The 24,126-nt window shown below is 37.3% G+C and overlaps 1 protein-coding gene across 1 annotated transcript; it reads left to right on the top strand.

The window, feature by feature from the left end:
* Positions 1 to 2,385: 2,385 nt before the first annotated feature.
* LOC140136826 (sialidase-1-like) lies at positions 2,386 to 23,074 on the top strand. The gene is made up of 6 exons (XM_072158422.1): positions 2,386 to 2,853; positions 7,379 to 7,562; positions 9,756 to 10,030; positions 10,928 to 11,107; positions 17,869 to 18,088; positions 19,897 to 23,074. The coding sequence occupies exons 1-6, from the start codon at positions 2,611 to 2,613 to the stop codon at positions 20,100 to 20,102; spliced, it is 1,308 nt and encodes a 435-aa protein (XP_072014523.1). The 5' UTR covers positions 2,386 to 2,610; the 3' UTR covers positions 20,103 to 23,074.
* The last annotated feature ends 1,052 nt before the right edge of the window (positions 23,075 to 24,126 follow it).

Raw genomic sequence — 24,126 nt, forward strand, 5'->3', positions numbered from 1 at the left:
TTTCGTTCTGGTATACCAGAACGAAATTCAAATTTGCCGCAGGGGCGGCGGAACGATTTTGAAAGTGGGTGGGCCAGTCAGGGTGATGTAAAAAATCGAAATAATGGCAATCATGTAGATTTGATTACTTATGTTCACCCAGACATGTTACACACAGCACATTATGGGTTAAAAGTGGGGGGCACTGGCCCCCTGGCCCCCCGGTTCTGCCGCCTTTGATTTGATGATACTTTTGCAAAACAAATTAATCTGCAAGAAATTTTTGGTACATAAACATTATGTAGCCAGAGGTTTCCAATGGTATAAAAATCAACTTTTTTTGAGAAAGTTGGGGGATGAGGCTGTGGATCACGAAATGCCCTTTTAAGATACTAGTATTGAAATATCTTAATTTTGATAATTGATTATATGGAGCTGAGACGATATGGAGGGGGTGTTTGAGGGGTGTGCCTTCCTAAGAATTGGAAACGTTTTTCAAAATAAAGGCCAATATGTGGACCATTTTTACAACAAAGTGTAAAACAGAAGCCAAAATGGAGACTTTTCTATCGATATGCTATATGCAGGGGGATGACTGAGGAGCATGTGCCCCTGAGTATTTGAAAGGCCTAAGCCATTTTGTGGTCCATAAGTATGGGTGTCCAAAACAGAAGCCAATAACGGACAGATCTGTATCCATACACAGGGGCATCTAAGGGGGAGGTGTAGCCCTTAAGTATGTGGGGGTGTGCTTAATTCTGCGTGGATCCGTCACTGTGTGGGAGGTTGTTAATGAAATGTGATGCAATTTATAAATACTCTACAGTAAAACAGGTAAAATTGAAAATCAAAACAAAGGGGTTTTATATTAAATTAAAGAAGAAATGGGCATGAGCCTGTGCCGGGGCCCAATGTGTCCATATCTGGATCCGGGCCTAATTACTGATTAGGGGTGGTGCAATAATTATGTGTACCCTCAGGGTGGTGAATTATAGGGGGGCAAAGATTTTTGGCAGGCCAAAAGGGGGGGGGCAACATTTTAGGCAGGTCGAAGGGGGAGGGGTCAAGCAATTTTGGAAGGTCGAAGGGGGGCAAGCGATTTTGGGCATTGTTTCTATATTACGTCCTAAAAAGGTGTAGGAAAACATTTTTTATAGGAACACATTCAAATTGCATTATATGATAAGACAATTTAAGGTTTACAATTCGGGTTCCCCAAAATCTTAGTGTGTAAAGGGGGGGGGGGCAAATATTTTTGGCACGTCAAAAGAGGAGGGACAAAGGGTTTTTTAGCACAGCAAAAGGGGGCCAAGATTTTTTGGCACGGCTAAAGGGGGAGGTAAGCAATTTTTGGCAGACCTGTTTGAGAATTCACCACCCGAGGTACACATAATTATTGCACAGCCGCTTAGGGGGTGTTCAAAAATACTTTTTTGGAGGGCCATAAAATAAGAAGGGGGGTCATAAAATTTTCTGAATAGGTGGGGGTTAAAAAGTTTTGGGTGTATGACATCCCCCTAAAAGATAATAGAAGAAAAAATAAAGCAATAATTGCCCTGTGCAACTTTTTAGCACGTCGGAAAGCACCATGTTCAGTGGGCCCAAATAGGGTAAAATGGCAAAATTTGGTGCTTCACGTTCGTGCGAACTGGCCCATCAAATAGCAAAACACACCATTTTGGGCTAAAATAGTCCTAAGATTTTCACACGCATACGCATCACCACAACAAAAAGTTCCAGTAAAAGAACAAAAAGTAGGCGTACTTGTACCCCGACCCCCTAAATTTTAATGCTTCTGCCGCCATGCCTTGCAATTATAGAAAAATGGATGGTTTATTAATACTGGGTTGCATAAACATGCTTATGATCTAGTTTACAAAATGATAACACATTTCCACAATTTCACATCTTTTATATCAATGACATGGGTACAATATAAAATTTCATTGCACATCTAGTGAATAGGCCTACAAGCTAAGCAAATTTTAGTGTCATTAATATCCTTTGATGTAGATGGTAGATTATATTGGGAAGGGGGGTAAAAACAGTTTTGAACTTAATATGAGGGGGGTCAAAATGTTTTAGGTCCATTAAGAGGGGGTCAAAAAAAGTTTTGGGCTCATTAAGAGGGGGTTATTAAAAAAATTGACATGAAAAACATTTTCCAGTTCTCCCCCAAAGTATTTTTGAACACTCCTAAGCTCCCAAAGAGGGGGTCAAAAAGTTTTGGGTTCACGAAGGGGGGGGGGGGTAAAATTTTAACATGAAAAATATTTCTGAACACTCCCGTTATGGGAGTTGACACTCATCAATTCATGCACATTTTAAAAGAATTCTTGTTTGTTTACAAGAAGGGAGACGAGCTGATTTTAATAATTTAAATAATTTATGTTTGTTTTCATTTTGCAAGGAAGGCACCATATTAGTGCCATGAAAATACGCGATTATTTACCGTTTTCTTCCGTTTTAAAGACGAAACAACCTAATTAAATCAATCATCATAACATGGGGTACTAAAATTACCTGTTGATGTTGCAAAGTCAGCATTAGATCGGCCGGGATCCAATCAGTAAGTCAGAAGTAGGGGGAAATCAACCATGCAAATTAATTGGGAAATTCAATTTCCTATACATGTACATACAAAAATTACAAGTCAATGCAAGTGTAGCTAGCCGTGATCAGCATGATGGAAGCAGTTTTAGTTTTGTTAGCAATCATGGCGATTGGTTACCAGCGGTTCGGGAGTTTACAAGACAACATTCTCGCCGTGGGAAGGTCCTGGTCGCCAGTATCCCTGCCGGTATAGTGCTTTTGTGTACAGCTATAGGAGTTGGTGTTGGAGTTTCTAGAGCAGCTGGGCGGAATACTGGAAAGGTAAGAGAAAGAGAGAGCTTCCTTGGCGATCTTTTCTTTTAGACCACCGAGCTATATAAAGGTTAAAATTACGAAATTTATCAAATTTTAAACTGTTGCATCAATGTTAAACATGTTTTTAGCAATACAAACATATCTTTTATTTCTAAGAACAAGCTTTATTTTGTTTCAAAATCCACTTTTTTATCGCAATTTTTGACGTAAAAGAGCTGAATGCAAAACCAGTGATGCCAACTCCAACACATCACGTACGTAGTACAAGCTTTTGAAGTACGCTTGTTTTGATGATGATTTACGCTCGCGTATCCAGCATTTTCAAGCGCGTTTGACAGGTTTTTACTGTGTGACGATATTCTGCATCTGTTCAAGAAAGCGAATTTCTCAAAAAATGTGATGTAGTTTTCTTTGAAAAATTCCCTCATTTCACAAATTCTTTGCCACTTTCCACTCAACTGATCATCTTTTTATGTGACAGAAGTGATGCTGATTTTTTTGCTTTTCCGATAAAAAACCTATAGCTTCACTTGTTTTCAAAAAGTTGTTTTAACCTTGTGTTTTACCCCATAATTTCCCTCATTTATCGAAGCCCTGCCCTCTTTCCAATACATTAAACCTTGACTTCAAAGTGTTTTAACCTTGATGCAAAAGTAATAATTTAGTCCCTACATACATGTATGTATATAGCGAGGGTGGTCTAAAGAAAAGATCGCCACTTCCTTTTTTAAATCAAGGTTTCCTTTTAGGGATCTGGAACAAGTGTTTCAACAGTATTTTTTGTGGAACATGAGAGCACATCAGACATATCGAATTGCATTCTGAATACGAAGAATGTCTTTCTGATATCAAATAATTTTCATTTTTTGAAATTCACGATATATGGTACTGGTAATACAAATTTTATGACAAATTATAAAAATTTGATATTTTTCACATTTTTGATATATAACAGTCCTCGAAGTAAATTTTATAAATCTAATGACATTCTTAAAGTGTATGTAGCTGGGAGGAAAAGCCGACGATCAATTGAAAATGTTGACGTTTCATATTGAAGATATGGATTTTTTTCCCAAAAAAACATAATTGTTTTTGGTGTTTTGGGAAAAAATCCATATCTTCAATACTGAAAGGTCAAAATTTTCAATTGATCGTCGGCTTTTCATCCCACCTACATACACTTTAAGTATAAATCATCAGACTTATAAAGTTTACTTCGCTATCAATTTTAATCATTTGCCATAAAATGTGTATTACATTGCGAATTTCAAAAAATCAAAATTATTTGATATCAGAAGGACATTCTTCGTATTCAGAATGCAATTTGATATGTCTCATGTGCTCTAATCTCCCACAATAAATACTGTCCAAACGTTCATACCCCACCCCTTAAAGGAGTATTTTGTGATCCTAGCACATAGCACTTCGTACCATTACTTAAAGCTGTACTGTAACATTGCCATAAAAATGTTAGCTTTTACTGTCATATTTTGTCCCCTTTTGATTTTGAGCCAAACATCTGAGGTAAAGCAAAGAAAATTGGAATTTAGTACCAGCGGGTCCAGCGCAGATGTCGCCAATTATGTGTGTCACTCCATCGGTTTTTTTTTTTTTTGGAAGGTCATTTTGAGGTCACCAGGGGTCATCTGAGTTCAAATTAGTAAAAACTGTTGGTCGGGCATGAATCTTGGTGGGTACAGTCAACATTTAAAGCCAAATTTTTGGAAGGTCATTTCGAGGTCACCAGGGGTCATCTGAGGTCAAATTAGTAAAAACTGTTGTATGGGCATGAAACTTGGTGGGTACAGTCAACATTTAAAGCCAAATTTTTGGAAGGTCATTTCGAGGCCACCAGGGGTCATCTGAGGTCAAATTAGTAAAAACTTTCAGATGGGCATGAAATTCGGTGGGTACAGTCAACATTTAAAGCCAAATTTTTGGAAGGTCATTTCAGGGTCACCAGGGTCATCTGAGGTCAAATTAGTAAAATGTTAAAGTTTGCCTTCCGCCTATTTTCTCGAAGACTATGAGTCGCACGTTCCTCAAACTTGGTGGGTGGGTGCATCTTGACCCGAGACAGAACCGGTTTGTATTGGTTAGTGCGTCAAGGTCACTGAGGTCATGTAGGGGTCATCCGAGGTCAAATTAGTAAAAACTGTCGTATGGGCATGAAACTTGGTTGGTACAGTCCACATTTAAAGCCAATTTTTTTGGAAGGTCATTTCAAGGTCACCAGGGGTCATCGGAGGTCAAATTAGTAAAAACTGTCGTATGGGCATGAAACTTGGTTGGTACAGTCAACATTTAAAGCCAAATTTTTGGAAGGTCATTTCAAGGTCACCAGGGGTCATCTGAGGTCAAATTAGTAAAAACTGTCGTATGGGCATGAAACTTGGTGGGTACAGTCAACATTTAAAGCCAAATTTTTGGAAGGTCATTTCAGGGTCACCAGCGTCATCTGAGGTCAAATTAGTAAAACCTGTTGCATGGGCATGAAACTTGATGGGTACGGTCACCATCAGCCAGATAATCGTGCCCAGCCGATAACCACCAAATTCATTTACCTCTACCAAAAGTAATCGCGAAAGCAGGCGAGACTCGTAGTTCGAGAACCGCCTTGTTCCTTAATCTAGCCAAAATTTTCAAAATTCCCCAAAATTTTGGGAAAATTTTGACTTTTGGTATATCAATGGGTCCAAATTTCTTGAAAAATTGGTATATTTATGGGTCTACTTCCAAAATCTCAATGCACGTCCCTACCAAAACCAAACTTGAGTACCCCGGCTTTGGACTACATTGTAGTTAACAAGATGGGGACTGCAAAGAAGTTTCGTCCGCTTGCGAATTGATGGCTTTATATAATGCAGTCATCTGCAAATGGATTTCGGGGTCATCTGAGGTCACCCAGGGGTCATCTGAGGTCAAATTACTAAAAACTGTCATATGGGCATGAAACTGGGTGGGTACAGTCAACATTTAGAGCCAGATTTTTGGAAGGTCATTTCAGGGTCATCTGAGGTCGCCCAGGGGTCATCTGGGGTCAAATTACTGTAAACTGTTGTATGGGCATGACACTTGGAAGGTCATTTCAAGGTCATCCATGGTCACCCAGGGTCATCTGAGGTCAAATTACTAAAAACTATCGTATGGGCATGAAACTAGATTATATGTGGGTACAGTCAACATTTGTTGAAGATCATTTCAGGGTCACCATGGGTTGGTGCAGGTTCATTTACTTCTACCAAAAGTAGTTGTGAAAGCAGGCAGTCGCGAAAGCAGACGAGACTTGTGGTTCGAGAACCGCCTTGTTCATCATGATATTGTCGAAATATAATCTCATTCCCAGACTGCATGTGGCATCAGGAATGGCAGACACCCAGGTGGAACAGAGTCTGTTTTACATATTTTGCTTTGTGAAAATGATGCGCCAGTGCCCCATTTTTAGTACCGTGTTCATGGCCTTTGTGTGCTGTAATTTTGTTCAGTTAAGGACTCTGGTTGCAACATTTGGACAGTATTTTTTGTGGGACATGAGAGCACATCAGGCATATCGAATTGCATTCTGAATACGAGTAATGTCCTGATATCAAATAATTTTGATTTTTTTTTTTAATTTGCGATATAATACACATGGCAAATGAAATAAAAATTGATATTGTTGATATTTAACAGTCCTCAAAGTTAACTTTATAAATCTAATGATATGTACTTAAAGTGAATGTAGCTGGGATGAAAAGCCGACAATCAATTGGAAATTGTGACCTTTCGTATTGAAGATATGGATTTTTCCCCAAAACACCAAAAAATTTAGGTCTTTTTGGGAAAAAATGCATCTTCAAAAGGTTTTCAATAAAATTTTCAATTGATCATTGGCTTTTCATCCCAGCTAAATACAATATCATTAGATTTATAAAATTTGCTTCGAAGACTGTTAAAAATTATATCAAAAATTTAAAAAGTATCAAATTTTAATAATTTGTCATAAAATTTGTATTATATCAAGAATTTCAAAAAATATAGCCCATGTGGGCAAAAACTGGGTGTGTATTTATAAATTTGGGTGTGTAAAACACTCCCTACATGGCTGGCTGCCTCAGCCCTTGTGTCTGGTGTACATGTACTCTCAGCTCCCACAAAAAATACTGTGCAAACACTAATATCCGATTCCTTTATAGAACATAAATATATTCAAAGTATGATGATACTTCGGTAAGCGAATTAATCTGCAAGTATGTTTGTGCATACATGTATTAACATTATGTACTAGGTTTCCGGTGGTATACAGATCTTTAAAACAATTTTGAGAAAAGTGCGGGATGAGGCTATGGATCATAAAATGCCCCTTTAATAGTTGCTCGTTCTAGTATAGTTTTTATTATAAATACTGTACCTTTAACCTGTGTGTTTATTCAAAAGATGACCAATTTACTATAGTATAAATAATGATATAAGAGATGTGTAACAATAATAATATCATGCAGATTTTGAACGAATCCAAAGATTCAGTTGTTATTCTTTTATTATTTTGCAGGTTAATCCAGTAGCTGCTGCTGAGCACACATTATGGAAGACTGGAGACATGGGCATTCTAGCCTATCGCATTCCATTGTTAACCTTCACACCAAAGGGCTATCTGATTGCAGCAGCAGAAGCAAGAAAGCATATGCAGGATGCTGGACCAAAATACTTGACTATCAGGAGGTCTAGAGACAAAGGTTGGTATTGAGTAATTCCGGTTGGGGGGGAGGTCACTCGACTTTGGAAGTGTCGGGGATGTGCGGACAGCAGTTCAAAACTCGGGGTCACTCAGTGAGAGCCTAGACACCAAAAAAAGGGTGGTCTTTCAGTGAGAAGGCCCCCCAAAAGGGGGGGGGGGTCTTCCGTGAGACTGGAGAAAATCTTACCAAAAGCTGGTCATTCAGTGAGACTGGGAAAAATTTTGGGTCAAGATATAAAATTTGACTAAAAAATTTCAAAAATTCATCAAAATTTGAGGAAAAATAATGAAAAAATGGGGTCATTCAGTGAGAGATTATCAGAAATTTTTACAAAATTTTTGAAAAAGGGGGTCTTTTGGTGACAGAAAAACTAAAATGGGGGTCATTGGGTGAGAGGGAGTTCAGTAAAATAAAAAAGGGAGCAATTCTTTCGAAGTTCATTTGTGGAGGTTGCCATTCATCCAGGTTTAATAAATATTAAATTGGGATCATAAAACTAATCAACAGGACTCACATTTTTGAGAGGCAGCAGTATCCCACCTTATCCAATTGCCACCAGATCAACAGATGCCCTGAAGATGCACCTAGGGAAGGGTGCGATACTGTAGCTTCTCAAAAACGTGAGGCCAATTGATTACTTTTATGATTCCCAATTTAATATCTTTTGAAGTTCATTTTCTTTGATTTTGAACAGATGTTCGCCTCCAACATACATTCATATTTTATTTCCATATAAATCAAAAACATGACATAAAAAATAATATATACAAACACGGTACATACATGTATGGAGGAAAAGGCTGGAAGACCACAAAGGTGTGAAAGTTAGCCTTTCCCTTAAATCAAATGATATTAACAAAACAAATCAACTTCACATAACATTTACCAAAAGACAAGGGAAGGGGGAGTACTCATGGAAAAGATTATATTTAGAGATAAGTTTTGTTTTGAATTGATTGCGAAAATGTTTAACAGATTTTGAAGCTTTCAGATTTTTATCTAAAGTTATGCTAAGGGTCAAGAGGATGCATGCTGGAAAATTGGGTTGCGGATTTTCAGGCATTGAGTTTTGAAAATACTAGGCGTGCAATTAATAGCACTCCTTGAAATGTTAAGGTGAGCAATCAGGTGTGCTATAAACTGCACTTGTGAAGAAGCTAAGGCTCTGGCAGATTTTACAAGGTGAGCTATAAATCACACTCGGATGAACAACTTAAGGTGAGCCATCCGCGAGCGTTGCACTCGCTCACCTTAAAATTCAAAGCCTGGATTTTTATCAAGGTTGATTTATAATTAAAATCTAGTCAACTGGACTTATTATTTTTGACTGGCGATGTTTCACATCCTATCCTGGATGCTTCCTCAAGCCATCTGATTTCTCGACGGTCAAAAATATTAAGTCCAGTTGACTTGATTTTAATTATCAACCTTAATATTTTATTTACCTGGATGACTGAGAATATACACAAATATGTTGTGGATTTTTGTTTAAATATTTTCATTTATTTGGTATAAAAATTGCAAAATGTTTTGCCTCACAATTTTACCGCACAATTCTGATCTAATATTTGAAAGAATTTTCCACTATTTTATAAAGACATTACCATATGGTTGGTACAAAGATGACTTATGTGTTGAAAATGAAAATTAGTTAGATGATGATCTTCTCTGGTATACCGATAGAGCAGTAAAATTGTCTCAACTGGGAATTATCCCCAACACAAGGAAGATTTAGATTTGTTTTGTGCCCAGTCAATAAGTGCTCGGGAAATACTCATTTATTACAGTTGATTTTGTCGCGCTAAAAACAGGATCTCTGAACTTCCCTTTTTCAGATTCAACTAATTCAAATGACTCTGAATAAATTCAATAAAAAGTGATTGATATATGTGATGCGATCAAGCAAAATCAGTCGGAACTCGGAAATATTGATTTTGAGATATAGGCATACAAAGGAAATATTTCCTTTTGTTTCCTGTTGTTTTGGAAACTCTTTAATTGCTCATATCTTTGGAATTGGTTGTTCAATTTCAATGCTGTTTTCTGCCAAATCCAGATTTGTATATGCTTTTTACTATCCTATAAGAAACTGACAATTTAATATTTCCGAGTTCCGACTGATTTTGCTTGATCGCATCACATATATTGACCTTAAAATGGAGAATTATCCTAATTTTCAATTTGTTTCAGGTGCAACATGGGGACCTCCAAAATATATTCTAAATCATGGTGCTCTAGTCAAAGAAGGCTTCATGTTGGGATCCATCCTGGTAGACCATGAAACCAACACAACATTTATTGTGTTCCTCCAGTGTAGTTTCCCCCCTCCTGACGTAGGCTGTCCAGGCCCTGCAACCTACATCATCAATAGCACCGATGACGGGAAGACGTGGGGTGAACCTAGAAATCTCACTCATCAAATCGGGCATGTTACGTTTGCAGCAGGACCTGGTTATGGGATACAAGTGAGTTATATCTGATGTTATTCAGTGTTTGTTTATGTGTGTATGTTGGTAAATGTCTACAATCAAGGATATATTGTCCAAAAAAACCACTTCACTTAAGAGTGGACCCCAAGCAACCACAGAATGTCCTCGGTTCTTAACCCCTGGAGCATATTGCAAACAATGTAAAAATGTGTACGCAGATGTCTTGTTTGCTGGTATAGGACAGGTCTCGTTTCACGGTTGGATTGTAAAACTTGGTGGGTCAATGGTTTCAGATGTACAAAGCCTTCATTTAGATTTGTGGGATGTTCGTGTGTGTGATTCTGTTAATTGTGTAATACAGTTTTGTGTTTGGTGACTGCTGGGAGGGGTGGGTGTGGGCTTGTAAACAGGGACAAATGGGGACATTTTCTGGTCTAAAACCCACCAGGGTCATGCATGTCGTGGTTGGATAGTAAGAAGTCAAATGGGTCCACGTTTCTATTAACTATTTTCATTCCTCTATACAAGTTACAAATTCATGTGGAACCTATTTTAAATTACAGTATTCATTCCAATAACCATCCATGTCTGTATAAGCGCCCATCAACTGACTTTACAACAAGCAAACTGTGATATTAGTTAAAGCCCTTGAAAATCTGAATCATGGTCTGAAAGATATGACACACTGATGATGATGGATGAATATTTCGGGCCTTTTTTATGTATTGTAGGTCTAAACAATGTAAAAAATCAGCGCCCACCCAAAATGACTTTGGAAAAGCACCCTGGATGGTTAATGGAAGAAATACAATATATGGACTAATATTAGAGAGCTAAGAAATACAGAACCTGTGTTTTATTGAACCTAGAGGTTGCAATCTTGATTCCAATAGGAAACATAATTTAATATAAAATTGACACCATTAATTTCAGAAACAAAAAGAGCCATTCAAAGGACGTCTGATTATCTGTGGTCATCGGTCAATGATAGGTACCTTCTGTATATTAAGTGATGATCATGGAATGACATGGAGATATGGAAAACAAGGATTGGCTGCTCTCCCTTCACATCAAAGCAGACAAAAAGGGGACTTTCAACCTGATGAATGCCAGGTATGTTGATTTTTTTGTATCTTCTGAGTTTTACTCATGAACACAACACAAAACAAAAGTTCTTACTTAAATACCGTATTTCGTCAAATAGTCGTCCCCCTTCAAATAAACGCCCCCCACCACTTTTTTCAACCAAGATGTTTCAAAAATGCCGATATTTCCATGCTATCTTGTGCAGTAAGCTTACCAAGTTGCGCACATGGTCGATAATAGCGTCAATAATTGGCGAAAATCTGGATCAGAAACCCGGAAGTGAGCCAGAAGTCAGTGTTTCTAGTTCATAGTTCGTCATTTTAGCGGGTGTTTTTAGTTTACCTAATGATTTTAACAGGAATTATCGTTCTAAAATTGACCTTGAATAAACGCCCCCCCCCCCCTTGGGAAAATGTAACGCCCCCGGGGGCATTTATTTGACGAAATACGGTAACTCATCATAAATTTAAACCTGCTTATGTTTTGAAGATTTGATTGATAGCATCTTGTTAGCTCTAATTTGACACCACATTTGTTACCGAAAGCTCTAAAATTGACGATTGATACCAGTATATAAAATTTGGTGCATTTGTCAGGCATGAGAATTTTCAGTTTAAAAACTGAATGCAGTTTTTTTATAGTTAAAATTTCCATAACTTTATTTAATTTCAGCCCGTTTTTGGTACTTTTTGCCCAATTTCACGCACATTTTCAGTTTTTTTCAGTTATTTTTAGGAAGGTGCAGTCTCATGCCTGATTTGTAAAAGTTGCCAATTGAAAATGAGCACATAGAGATGTATCACAGAGCATGAACATGATGCCCAAAATGACTGCTAGGTAAATCGTCGTGTATATACAGCCTGAGTAAAACAATCCATGAATCAGACGGGCATATGGGATAGTCGGCAGAAGCTCGTGTTGAGCTTAGCCATGCCTGAATTCCAACTGCATGATCATTTTGATTTGCAAATGCACCAAATTTCATATACTGGTATAAATCTTTGTCAATTTAGAGCTTTTGGTGGCAAATGTGGTGTCAAATTAGAGCTAACAAGATGCTTCACATAGCCATGTCAATCAAATTGTCATAACATGAGCAGGTTTAGTGAATAGATTCATCAGGTTTGTAAAACATATCAATTAGCAATTTTCGCTTGACAAAACCAGTAAGTTTTACTTACTCTAATATTTAAATCCTACACGTCGGAGGACTTCATCAGATGTGACCATCTGATCCACTTTCCGGAAACTGACTTCCGGTTGTGATTGGTCTTGTCTCCAGTCTTTAAAAGTGGGTCATATACGTGACTTAGGAAATAAGTGCCTTCCTCTCTATTCATGGTCTTTGTCCCCCTCTTTCTGATCTCCACCCTTACCAAAGTGTCAGGCCTGAATTTAACCTGATTTCAGCTAGAAATCAGGCCTGAAATAATGACTGAATTCAGGCCTGATTCTAACCTGAAAAAGGACCGAAATATTTAAATGAGATAAACCAGAAATGTTAATTTCAGGCCTGAAATTTTAGCCAGAAAAATTTAACCAGAAATAATAAGCCAGAATTTTAGCTAGAATTATTAAACAGAATTATTAGCCAGAAATATTAACCAGAAATGAAATCAGGCCTGATTCTAACCTGAAAAAGGGCGAAATATTTAAATGAGATTAGCCAGAAATGTTACGGCTGAAATTTTAGCCAGAAAGATTTATACAGAAAAAATTAGCCAGAATTTTAGCTAGAATTATTAAACAGAATATTAGCCAGAAATATTAACCAGAAATGAAATCAGGCTTGATTCTAACCTGAAAAAGGGCCGAAATATTTAAATGAGATAAGCCAGAAATTTTAATGTCAGGCCTGAAATTTTAGCCAGAACAAATTAGCCAGAATTTTAACTAGAATTATTAAACAGAATATTAGCCAGAAATATTAACCAGACTTCACACTTCTCTACTTTAGCCTCATGCATGATATAGATTGAAATTCCCCCAATTGCCATGATCAGAATGCACCAGTGGCATAGCATCATAGAACGCAGAGGGCACACCCCCCCCAATCGATTGCAAAATTGAGAAAATCCCATAGGAACATTGCCAAAAACAGCTTGTGCCCCCTCCCCCGCATTAGACCCGGTACCCCCCAATCATGGTCAGTGCCCCCCCCCCCTCAATATGATCGGATGACCCATGCTACGCCACTGGAATACACCCAGGTGAAAAGTGTTACTGATGTTCTTGGGGTGTTATGAAGGGGGGAAGGGATATTTGGAGAGTTCAAATATGGTGAGTTGTCATTTGGAGAGTTCCAATATGGTGAGTTGTCAATTGGAGAGTTCAACTATGGTGAGTTGTCATTTGGAGAGTTCCAAAGTGGCGATTTGTCACCTTGAGCATATTGGAAGTTTTGTTTGTAAAGTTGGGATGTGGTGTGCTATGTCAATGTAATGGGAAGGTTTCTATTTTGAAGTGGGGAGGGTAATTTAGAGAGTTCAAATATGTATAGCTACCTTTAGCATATTGGAAGAGTTTTATGTTTACAAACCACATCCTAACATTACTACACAACTCTCCCAATATGCAGAAGGTGACAACTCTCCAAATGACCCTCCCCCACTTTAAAGTACAAACATCCCCAAGGCATCAACATGACATCCATACCACATTGCAACCTTTACAAAATATAACATTTTAGCGTGTGTTTTTAGTTTACCTAATGATTTTAACAGGAATTATCGTTCTAAAATTGACCTTGAATAAACCCCCCCCCCCCCTTGGGAAAATGTAACGCCCCCGGGGGCATTTATTTGACGAAATACGGTAACTCATCATAAATTTAAACCTGCTTATGTTTTGAAGATTTGATTGATAGCATCTTGTTAGCTCTAATTTGACACCACATTTGTTGCGAAAGCTCTAAAATTGACGATTGATACCAGTATATAAAATTTGGTGCATTTGTCAGGCATGAGAATTTTCAGTTTAAAAACTGAATGCAGTTTTTTTATAGTTAAAATTTCCGCAACTTTATTTAATTTCAGCCCGTTTTTGGTACTTTTTGCCCAATTTCACGCACATTTTCAGTTTTTTTCAGTTATTTTTAGGAAGGTGCAGTCTCATGCCTGATTTGTAAAAGTTGCCAATTGAAAATGAGCACATAGAGATGTATCACAGAGCATGAACATGATGCCCAAAATGACTGCTAGGTAAATCGTCGTGTATATACAGCCTGAGTAAAACAATCCATGAATCAGACGGGCATATGGGATAGTCGGCAGAAGCTCGTGTTGAGCTTAGCCATGCCTGAATTCCAACTGCATGATCATTTTGATTTGCAAATGCACCAAATTTCATATACTGGTATAAATCTTTGTCAATTTAGAGCTTTTGGTGGCAAATGTGGTGTCAAATTAGAGCTAACAAGATGCTTCACATAGCCATGTCAATCAAATTGTCATAACATGAGCAGGTTTAGTGAATAGATTCATCAGGTTTGTAAAACATATCAATTAGCAATTTTCGCTTGACAAAACCAGTAAGTTTTTACTTACTCTAATATTTCGTCCTACACGTCGGAGGACTTCATCAGATGTGACCATCTGATCCACTTTCCCGGGAAACTGACTTCCGGTTGTGATTGGTCTTGTCTCCAGTCTTTAAAAGTGGGTCATATACGTGACTTAGGAAATAAGTGCCTTCCTCTCTATTCATGGTCTTTGTCCCCCTCTTTCTGATCTCCACCCTTACCAAAGTGTCAGGCCTGAATTTAACCTGATTTCAGCTAGAAATCAGGCCTGAAATAATGACTGAATTCAGGCCTGATTCTAACCTGAAAAAGGACCGAAATATTTAAATGAGATAAACCAGAAATGTTAATTTCAGGCCTGAAATTTTAGCCAGAAAAATTTAACCAGAAATAATAAGCCAGAATTTTAGCTAGAATTATTAAACAGAATTATTAGCCAGAAATATTAACCAGAAATGAAATCAGGCCTGATTCTAACCTGAAAAAGGGCCGAAATATTTAAATGAGATTAGCCAGAAATGTTACGGCTGAAATTTTAGCCAGAAAGATTTATACAGAAAAAATTAGCCAGAATTTTAGCTAGAATTATTAAACAGAATATTAGCCAGAAATATTAACCAGAAATGAAATCAGGCCTGATTCTAACCTGAAAAAGGGCGAAATATTTAAATGAGATAAGCCAGAAATTTTAATGTCAGGCCTGAAATTTTAGCCAGAACAAATTAGCCAGAATTTTAACTAGAATTATTAAACAGAATATTAGCCAGAAATATTAACCAGACTTCACACTTCTCTACTTTAGCCTCATGCATGATATAGATTGAAATTCCCCCAATTACCATGATCAGAATGCACCAGTGGCATAGCATCATAGGAGAACGCAGGGGCACACCCCCCCCAATCGATTGCAAAATTGAGAAAATCCCATAGGAACATTGCCAAAAAACAGCTTGTGCCCCCCCCCTCCCCACCCCAATCAGACCCGGTGCCCCCAATCATGGTCGGTGCCACCCCCCTCCCATCGGATGACCCATGCTACGCCACTGGAATACACCCAGGTGAAAAGTGTTACTGATGTTCTTGGGGTGTTATGAAGTGGGGAAGGGATATTTGGAGAGTTCAAATATGGTGAGTTGTCATTTGGAGAGTTCCAATATGGCGAGTTGTCAATTGGAGAGTTCAACTATGGTGAGTTGTCATTTGGAGAGTTCCAAAGTGGCGATTTGTCACCTTGAGCATATTGGAAGTTTTGTTTGTAAAGTTGGGATGTGGTGTGCTATGTCAATGTAATGGGAAGGTTTCTATTTTGAAGTGGGGGGGGTAATTTAGAGAGTTCAAATATGTATAGCTACCTTTAGCATATTGGAAGAGTTTATGTTTACAAACCACATCCTAACATTACTACACAACTCTCCCAATATGCAGAAGGTGACAACTCTCCAAATGACCCTCCCCCCACTTTAAAGTACAAACATCCCCAAGGCATCAACATGACATCCATACCACATTGCAACCTTTACAAAATATAACATTTTAGCGTGTGTTTTTAGTTTACCTAATGATTTTAACAGGAATTATCGTTCTAAAATTGACCTTGAATAAACACCCCCCCTTGGGAAAATGTAACGCCCGAGGCATTTATTTGATAAATACGGTAACTCATCATAAATTTAAACCTGCTTATGTTTTGAAGATTTGATTGATAGCATCTTGTTAGCTCTAATTTGACACCACATTTGTTGAAAGCTCTAAAATTGACGATTGATACCAGTATATAAAATTTGGTGCATTTGTCAGGCATGAGAATTTTCAGTTTAAAAACTGAATGCAGTTTTTTTTTATAGTTAAAATTTCCGCAACTTTATTTAATTTCAGCCCGTTTTTGGTACTTTTTGCCCAATTTCACGCACATTTTCAGTTTTTTTCAGTTATTTTTAGGAAGGTGCAGTCTCATGCCTGATTTGTAAAAGTTGCCAATTGAAAATGAGCACATAGAGATGTATCACAGAGCATGAACATGATGCCCAAAATGACTGCTAGGTAAATCGTCGTGTATATACAGCCTGAGTAAAACAATCCATGAAGCAGACGGGCATATGGGATAGTCGGCAGAAGCTCGTGTTGAGCTTAGCCATGCCTGAATTCCAACTGCATGATCATTTTGATTTGCAAATGCACCAAATTTCATATACTGGTATAAATCTTTGTCAATTTAGAGCTTTTGGTGGCAAATGTGGTGTCAAATTAGAGCTAACAAGATGCTTCACATAGCCATGTCAATCAAATTGTCATAACATGAGCAGGTTTAGTGAATAGATTCATCAGGTTTGTAAAACATATCAATTAGCAATTTTAAGCTTGACAAAACCAGTAAGTTTTTACTTACTCTAATATTTCGTCCTAAACGTTGTAGAACTTATCAGATGTAACCACTTTCCCGGTAAACTGACTTCCGGTTGTGATTGGTCTTGTCTCCAGTCTTTAAAAGTGGGTCATATACGTGACTTAGGAAATAAGTGCCTTCCTCTCTATTCATGGTCTTTGTCCCCCTCTTTCTGATCATCGCTTCTCGTACTTCTCTGGATCTTCTGACATGCTCTTTGCCAAGTATCTCGGAGTCCTCCCAGTTGACAAAATTTTTTCCAGTTTTGTCAAGCGAAAATTGCTAATGAGCAGGTTTAGATTTATGTAGGGTTATGTAAGAAAGGAGTATCTATTTGTGTTGTGTTTGATATACAAACCTGCTGAAACATCGGAAATCTGTTAGTTTTCCTGATTCACATTCTTTGAACTAAGCACAAATGTACTGAATATCTGCGGTGCTAGAAATGATGAATAGCGTATTCTAGAATTTGGTCAATTCACCTGGGAAACTAAAAGTTAACAAGTTTTATGGATCAAAGTAGGGTTTGAATTCAGCATTTGGCTATTAAAGTTGAAATACACATACCCTATATGGAGGACATGCCCTTAATCTCCCGTACAGGGGTGTAGATTTCAAATGGAGTCACCCATTCAGGTTTAAGTAACTTCATTTGAAATTTACACTCCCTGTGTGTGGAAGGTCAAGGTAATGTCTTCCATGTAGGGTGTATGAATTTCAACCGATTTAGCCAATGTGCCCAGTTGTAAACTTATTCCTCACAAGTAAAATATCATCCGATTGCGCATTAAACAAAATTCAAGTGAATTTTATATATTTCAATTTTGGTTATGAGTGTCAGTTTTTGCAATATGCAATAAAAAATTGATTCTTTTTTTCCAACAGATTGTGGAGCTTCCAAATGGTTCCATCATGTTAAATGCTAGAAATGAACAAAAATATCGCTGCAGGTGTCGCATTGTTGCCATGAGCTATGATGGCGCCGACACATTCCCGATGGAAAAAGTCAAATTTGATGAAGCACTAATTGATCCAACAGTCGCTGCAGGACTTTTGTATCATGATTCCGTCCTGTTCTTTACTAACCCAAAGAATTCAACGCACCGTAAGTATATTGTACTAAAAACCCAATAGGTAATGTGGGTCTTGTAGGGGAGCCAGGGTATACCTAAAAATCCATGGCAGTGTGGGGGAATTTTTCTTGATTCCTGCAAATTTAGGGTTGCCTCAATTTACGTATCTACCTCCTACTGCCCAAAACAATGATTGAAAAAATACTGACTTCTATCAGTCACCAAATCCAAGATGGCAATCGAAAGATTCATGTCACAGATTAATAAATAAACAGATTGGAATTGTCCATGCCTGTGCCCTCTAAGTGTACTTGAATTCAACTGACGCCAGTACTGTGTTCAGACCTGGTGACATCGTGTGAAGTTTCTTTTGTGTACACTCGCACTATTTGCGCTATTTTTGAGTTTGCTCACGCGGTACCTGACTTAGCGTCTATCCCCATGGGCAACACGCCTTGTTTCCACGGTATGGTCTTACCATTCAACCGAACTATGGCTGTTTTTGCTGTTAAAATGCCCTCTCAAATCAGTATTATTGTACAATTATATTAATGATTTAAGGGGGTACTACACCCCTGTGGTAAATTTGTGACTATTTTTATTTGTGAATATTATTGGGGCAAGGAATCCAATTACTACACTGAAATTTCAGTGAATCAAGACAAGCAGTTCAGTAAATATGATAGGAAATGAGGTACATCCTAGCGGTACCTCATTTTCTATCACAAGTATCGAACCGCTTGTCTTGGGTTACTGAAATTCCAGTGTAGTAATTGGATTCCTTGCCCCTATAATATACATAACTTTTGTTACCAGGGTGTTATTAGTTTTTGAGAAAAATGCAAAAATAGTCACAAATTTATTGAGGGGTGTAGTACCCCCTTAAATAAATTATACCATAATTCGCCAAATAGCAAAAAGGTTAACATTTTGGGAAGATATCCATTTTCACAAAATCACCTCCTCCCCTTGAAAAAAGGTCCACTTTTTCAAAATCAGCACCCTCCCCCCAAAAAATATTCCTGCGTACGGGCCTGATAAAGTCAAACCGAGAGTCAAACTCGGTGCTTCACAAGTGCATCTTTTATCTTTCTGTTAACTGTCAATGTTTACACATTTTCCTTTTTGACACTAAAAATGGACATGATAATTTCCCATAACATACCTCCACTTCACATGATAACTAAAGCACGGTGGCCCAATGGTTAGGGCGCGAGCTTCATAATCGAAAGGTTGCGGGTTTGAGCCCCACCACGGCCAGTGTGTTGCATCCTTGAGCAAGATAGCTTAATTCCCAATTGCTTCACTCCACTCAGGTGTAAAATGGGGAGCTGCTGGGGGTAATCACAATTTAAGTCCCTGAGAGTACCTGCGCATCAGTTGCGGACTTGGTGAAGCAGAAACGATATATCCTAATGGCAGTGGAATAATTGTTGAAGTGTGCTGATAATTAGGTCATGCCCAGCTGAAGCGCACGATAAATCAAACAACATTTAGTTTAAATTAGAAGAATTTTTGACTTCAACACTTCTTAAAATTTGATCACTTACCGGGAGCGCTTTCACAGTACCAACTGCGTCCTCAGCCGGATGTTATGGCTCTGATGGTTTATGGCTTGTTGACAACCTTCGATGGCGGTCATCGATGACCATCAGAGCCATAACATCCGACTGAATGCAGTTGGTACTGTGAAAGCGCCTCCGTAAGTATCAAATTTTAAGTAGTGTTGAAGTCTAAAATTCTTCTAATTAAATTATACCACTACGTATGAATTTACAATTTTATAACATTTAGTTTGTTTATTATTTAACTTGTGTTTATTGTAATTTTTGTTTTACAGGTATGAAGCTAACCCTCCGATGGAGTTTTTCACATGGAAATCATTGGGATGGGGAATATGTGATTTGGCATAAACAAAGCGGTTATAGCACCATGGCTTCCTCCAATCATCCTACCGACAAAAATTATATCTATATTTTATTTGAAAAAGGTATCCATAGAGAATATGAATCGATCAGTTTTGTTAAAGTTAAACTTACACAGTGAGCTTTTTGTACATGTTTGTTGTTAAATTTGTGTGGAGCTAAGCTCCTGTATCCTGCCAAAAATGAGGTAAGTTCAGCGTTGCCAAAACTTTTCAGCGCCAAGGCGGGGCACATTGGCTCGCCAGGCCGCGGTAAATGAGTCTCAAGACTTGAGTCAAGTAGCCCAATTTTTAAGATTCCAAAGAAAGCACTCAATACTGGATATTTGGGCGGATTGACCCGAATTTAAAATGCAAATCGCCCAATTGGGTGGAAAAGCACTTGACTTAAAAACTTTAAGTTACGGACCGATCAATAAATGGTCAAAAACCCTTTGTAATTGAAATTTGGAGCTTCAGAGACTCAAAACCTTTATAAATCGGCTAAATTGAAAGGAAAACACAGCAAACTACTGCCGCGACCTGACTTTTTTAAAGTAGCACAATTTTATGCAGGTAGCGGCATGGTTATTTGAGTAGCGGCAAGTGATTGCCAAGTAGCCCAATTGTGCACCTAAGGTGCAGCGTTGGCATCACTGTTCAGTCTAACAACTGGTGGCAACCTTGATGACAAATTATGGAGGGGAACCCCAGCTCTTGCCAGAATGGTGATAATATTTCACGTTCATGAGTACCTATAGTACAAATTCTTGCTACTCTCATTATCACAAGAGCATTTTTACTTCATCCATGGCATTGTCTTTTTTTAAAGGCATTTCTTGTTACTTGTCTCCATTTTCATTTAATGTAAATGGAAGAGTAAGTTTTTATACTAATGAATAGCCTTTTTGTTTTGAATCATGCAAGGGTAACAGTTCTGAAGTCTGCTAAGCAGATGTCTACTAGGTGCTAACAAAATGAGCAAAATCAAATAAAAATGGAAAAAGCAATCACAATACCAATTGCTATGGGAATCTGTGAGAAAATTTTCAAGTAGATTTATTAGGGAATATTCAAATACATGTTTATCATGAAAATATAAGACAAAATATATATTTATAAAACCTGTGAGGGAAAATTATTCTTTTCTAGGGATATTTGCTTAATCATTTTTAAATAAACAATTTTAAATCTTCAAAATAAGATTACAATACTAAAAAGTATTTATGATGAACTTAAAGCCATATTATAACATTTCTTTAAAAATAGATTTGTATTTATTTTCCATAAAATGTTAGCTTTTACTGTCAGGTATATCCCCTTTTGAATTTGAGCCGAACAAGTGAGGTAAAGCAAAGAAAATTGGAATTTACTACTAGCGCTATTATATGTTACTCCGACGTTTGTAATACAGTACGACCCTCTGGCGTGTGTGTGTGCGACGATTCCAGCGGTTTATTCAAAATTTTGACAAAACTACAGCACCTAAAGTCTTGATTTTTGCAGCGAATCTTTGTTTACTAAAGTACATTACAATCGTGTAAAAACTTGAATTTATAATTTTTTTGAGGGCGTTCTCCTCAGCAAATGTTATAATATGGGCTTTAAAATAAATACAAAAATAGGTGAAGCATAATGATATTCTATGCCCGGATTCTATGTGCAATATAAGTCACCTCTTCCTTATTATATCTTTCTTTATTTTTTTTGCTGAACCATGAAATGGTATCAGCCTATAATAGTGTATGTTATAGTTAATATAATATTAAAGAAAGGGGGCATTTTGTATTCAATTACCCCTTGAAATGTTGTAACAAACTTTCCTAAATGTATCTACAATCCCCGAAATATCATTTAATATATTAAAAGCGTCTTTGGGGGAAAATAAGCCCCCCCCCCCACTCCCCCGTGCAATGTTGAAACGTGCAAATGTGTTCAGCGTGTCTCCAAAGTGTCGCAACATTGAATGATGGGGGGTGGGGAAGGGAAAAGTGTTAATTGATGACCCAGCTTTCTTCTAATTCCAAATATTGAACATTTTTATCCACATTAAAAATACACTTTTTATTTCATTCAAGATGCCTAAAGCATTTCAAGGACATATTTCAGGGATTGTAGTTGTATTTGGCATGATATCTTGTCTCAATATCTGTTCTTGTCCAAATTCAGTGTTGATTCAAATAATAATTTCCATAGATCTTTTTGTCAATATCTGTGCAATATATTCATGTGTTTTAATCTATATTGTTGTTACATAGCCATGGTTGTGGTTGCTGTGAACATCTAGTTTCTGTTCAGTGTTGATTCAAATAATAATTACCATAGATCTTTTAAATTTTATCTAGGTGCATATTTTCATGTGTTCTATTTATCTCTTACATGTCACCGGTGAATGTGTGTGGTTAAATTACATAGCCATGGTTGTGTTTGCTGTTCTTGTTCAAATTTGGTGTTAATTCAAATAATAATTACCATAGATCTTTTAAATTTTATCTGTGCAATATTTCATGTGTTCTAATCTACAGTAAGCCAAAAAATTAAGATACCAGTTACGTTCTCCCCCTGTATATTGTAAACAAAGGCAGATATGTAATAATTGGAACCAACAGCCAATAGCTGCATCTTTTAGCTCGAATTTAAGACCCCATTCGTTCACATTTTTTAAGAAATAAAGACATAACGATCCAAAAACCCAAGGAAGATGCAAATTTAAAAGTTGCAGTTTGCCACATTGCATGCCCTATTGATTTGTACACAAAGCGTTCTCGAACAAGACAACTAGTGCTGTGCTTTCATTGATTAGCACGAGAAACTAGCGTCATGCTTTCATTGATTAGAACACAAATGTGCAACTTTTTATTTTGTATCTTCATCAGGTTTTGGAGTACTGTTTCTTCAATTCTCAACCAATTTCAACAAATAAGGTCTTAAATCAGAGCTAAAGAGTACAGGTAATTCTGACACATTTGTCTTTATTTAGGATATACAGGGGTGAACACAACTGGTACCTTAATTATTTGGCTTACTGTATCTCTTATAATTATGTCATCTGTGATATGTGTGGTCATAGCGTAGCCATGATAGCATAAGTCACAATTTCTATCAATTTTTTGTGAGATTTGTGTCAGATATGTATTATCATTACATTGCCAAAATTGAAAAAATACGAAATAGGCTGCAATTATACCTTACCTTGGTAAATTAGTAATTTAGCCTGGCCCCCCAACTCAACACAAAAGTTGGCAACCAGGAGAGTTACCAAATTTTTTAAAGACCCCTTAAAGACCCCCTTTGCAATGATGTTTCTGTTTCATAAAATTTACCTCCCTTTTTCATCCAAAATCAAGGACAAAATTTGGCCAAAAAAAACCCCTTTTTGTGGTTTTCAATGACTAGAATTTCAAACAACTCTTTTCAATGACTAGATTTAAAACACCCATTTTCAATGATACTAAATATTGACATAAAATTACCAGATTTTCCCTAGTACCCATTTTATCCTAATTTCGCGGACAGTGCGAATTAAATACCCCTATTTGCTGATTTCACGGTCAAATTTTGCAGACAGTCCAAATTAAATACCCCCTATTTTACCAATTTCGCGGCCCTTGCTACTGGTAAAAAAATACCCTTTTCCGCGCTATTTGGTAACTCTCATGGTTGCCAATTTTGTGTTGAGTTGGGGGGCCGGGTAATTTAGTATATGATATGTATATTAAATGATATAGAAATAGTATTTATTTAGCTGCCATAAGTTCTTTCAGTGTGCCAAATAGTGATGGATGGTGCTATTCTTGTGATGTATACAAGTGTGTGAACCTTGCTCCATTTAAAATGGAGATTTTGTGTAAAATTTAAGATAAATATAAATCATGTGAATAACAAAATTATATGGTTACTGTTCAGCTTGGAAACCTGTGTGTTAGCTAGCCTACAATTATAGGGAAGTGCTGTGTTTTTGTCCTGCGAAGTATGCAATTCTCGCTATTCGCAATAAGGGCGCCGCCAGCGGTTTGCGACGTAATCGTGATGTATCATGGGAAAATCGTGATGTATCATGGGAAAAGGTCGACATCAAGTCCAGCATAATCTGAATATTACCATGCTATTACATAGGAACCGTGACAATATTTTTAGTTTGTCAATATAACGGTATTACACGCAAAT

This window comes from Amphiura filiformis, chromosome 17, assembly GCF_039555335.1.
Source record: "Amphiura filiformis chromosome 17, Afil_fr2py, whole genome shotgun sequence".
Taxonomy (NCBI): Eukaryota; Metazoa; Echinodermata; class Ophiuroidea; order Amphilepidida; family Amphiuridae; genus Amphiura; species Amphiura filiformis.

What these genes read in the sequence shown, in the direction of transcription:
- LOC140136826 (XM_072158422.1), top strand. Translation starts at nt 2,611, where the DNA reads ATGTACATACAAAAATTACAAGTCAATGCAAGTGTAGCTAGCCGTGAT. An exon ending in CTGGGCGGAATACTGGAAAG is followed by an intron (nt 2,854 to 7,378) that starts GTAAGAGAAAGA and finishes ATTATTTTGCAG; the next exon opens with GTTAATCCAGTAGCTGCTGC. An exon ending in CCCAAAGAATTCAACGCACC is followed by an intron (nt 18,089 to 19,896) that starts GTAAGTATATTG and finishes TTTGTTTTACAG; the next exon opens with GTATGAAGCTAACCCTCCGA.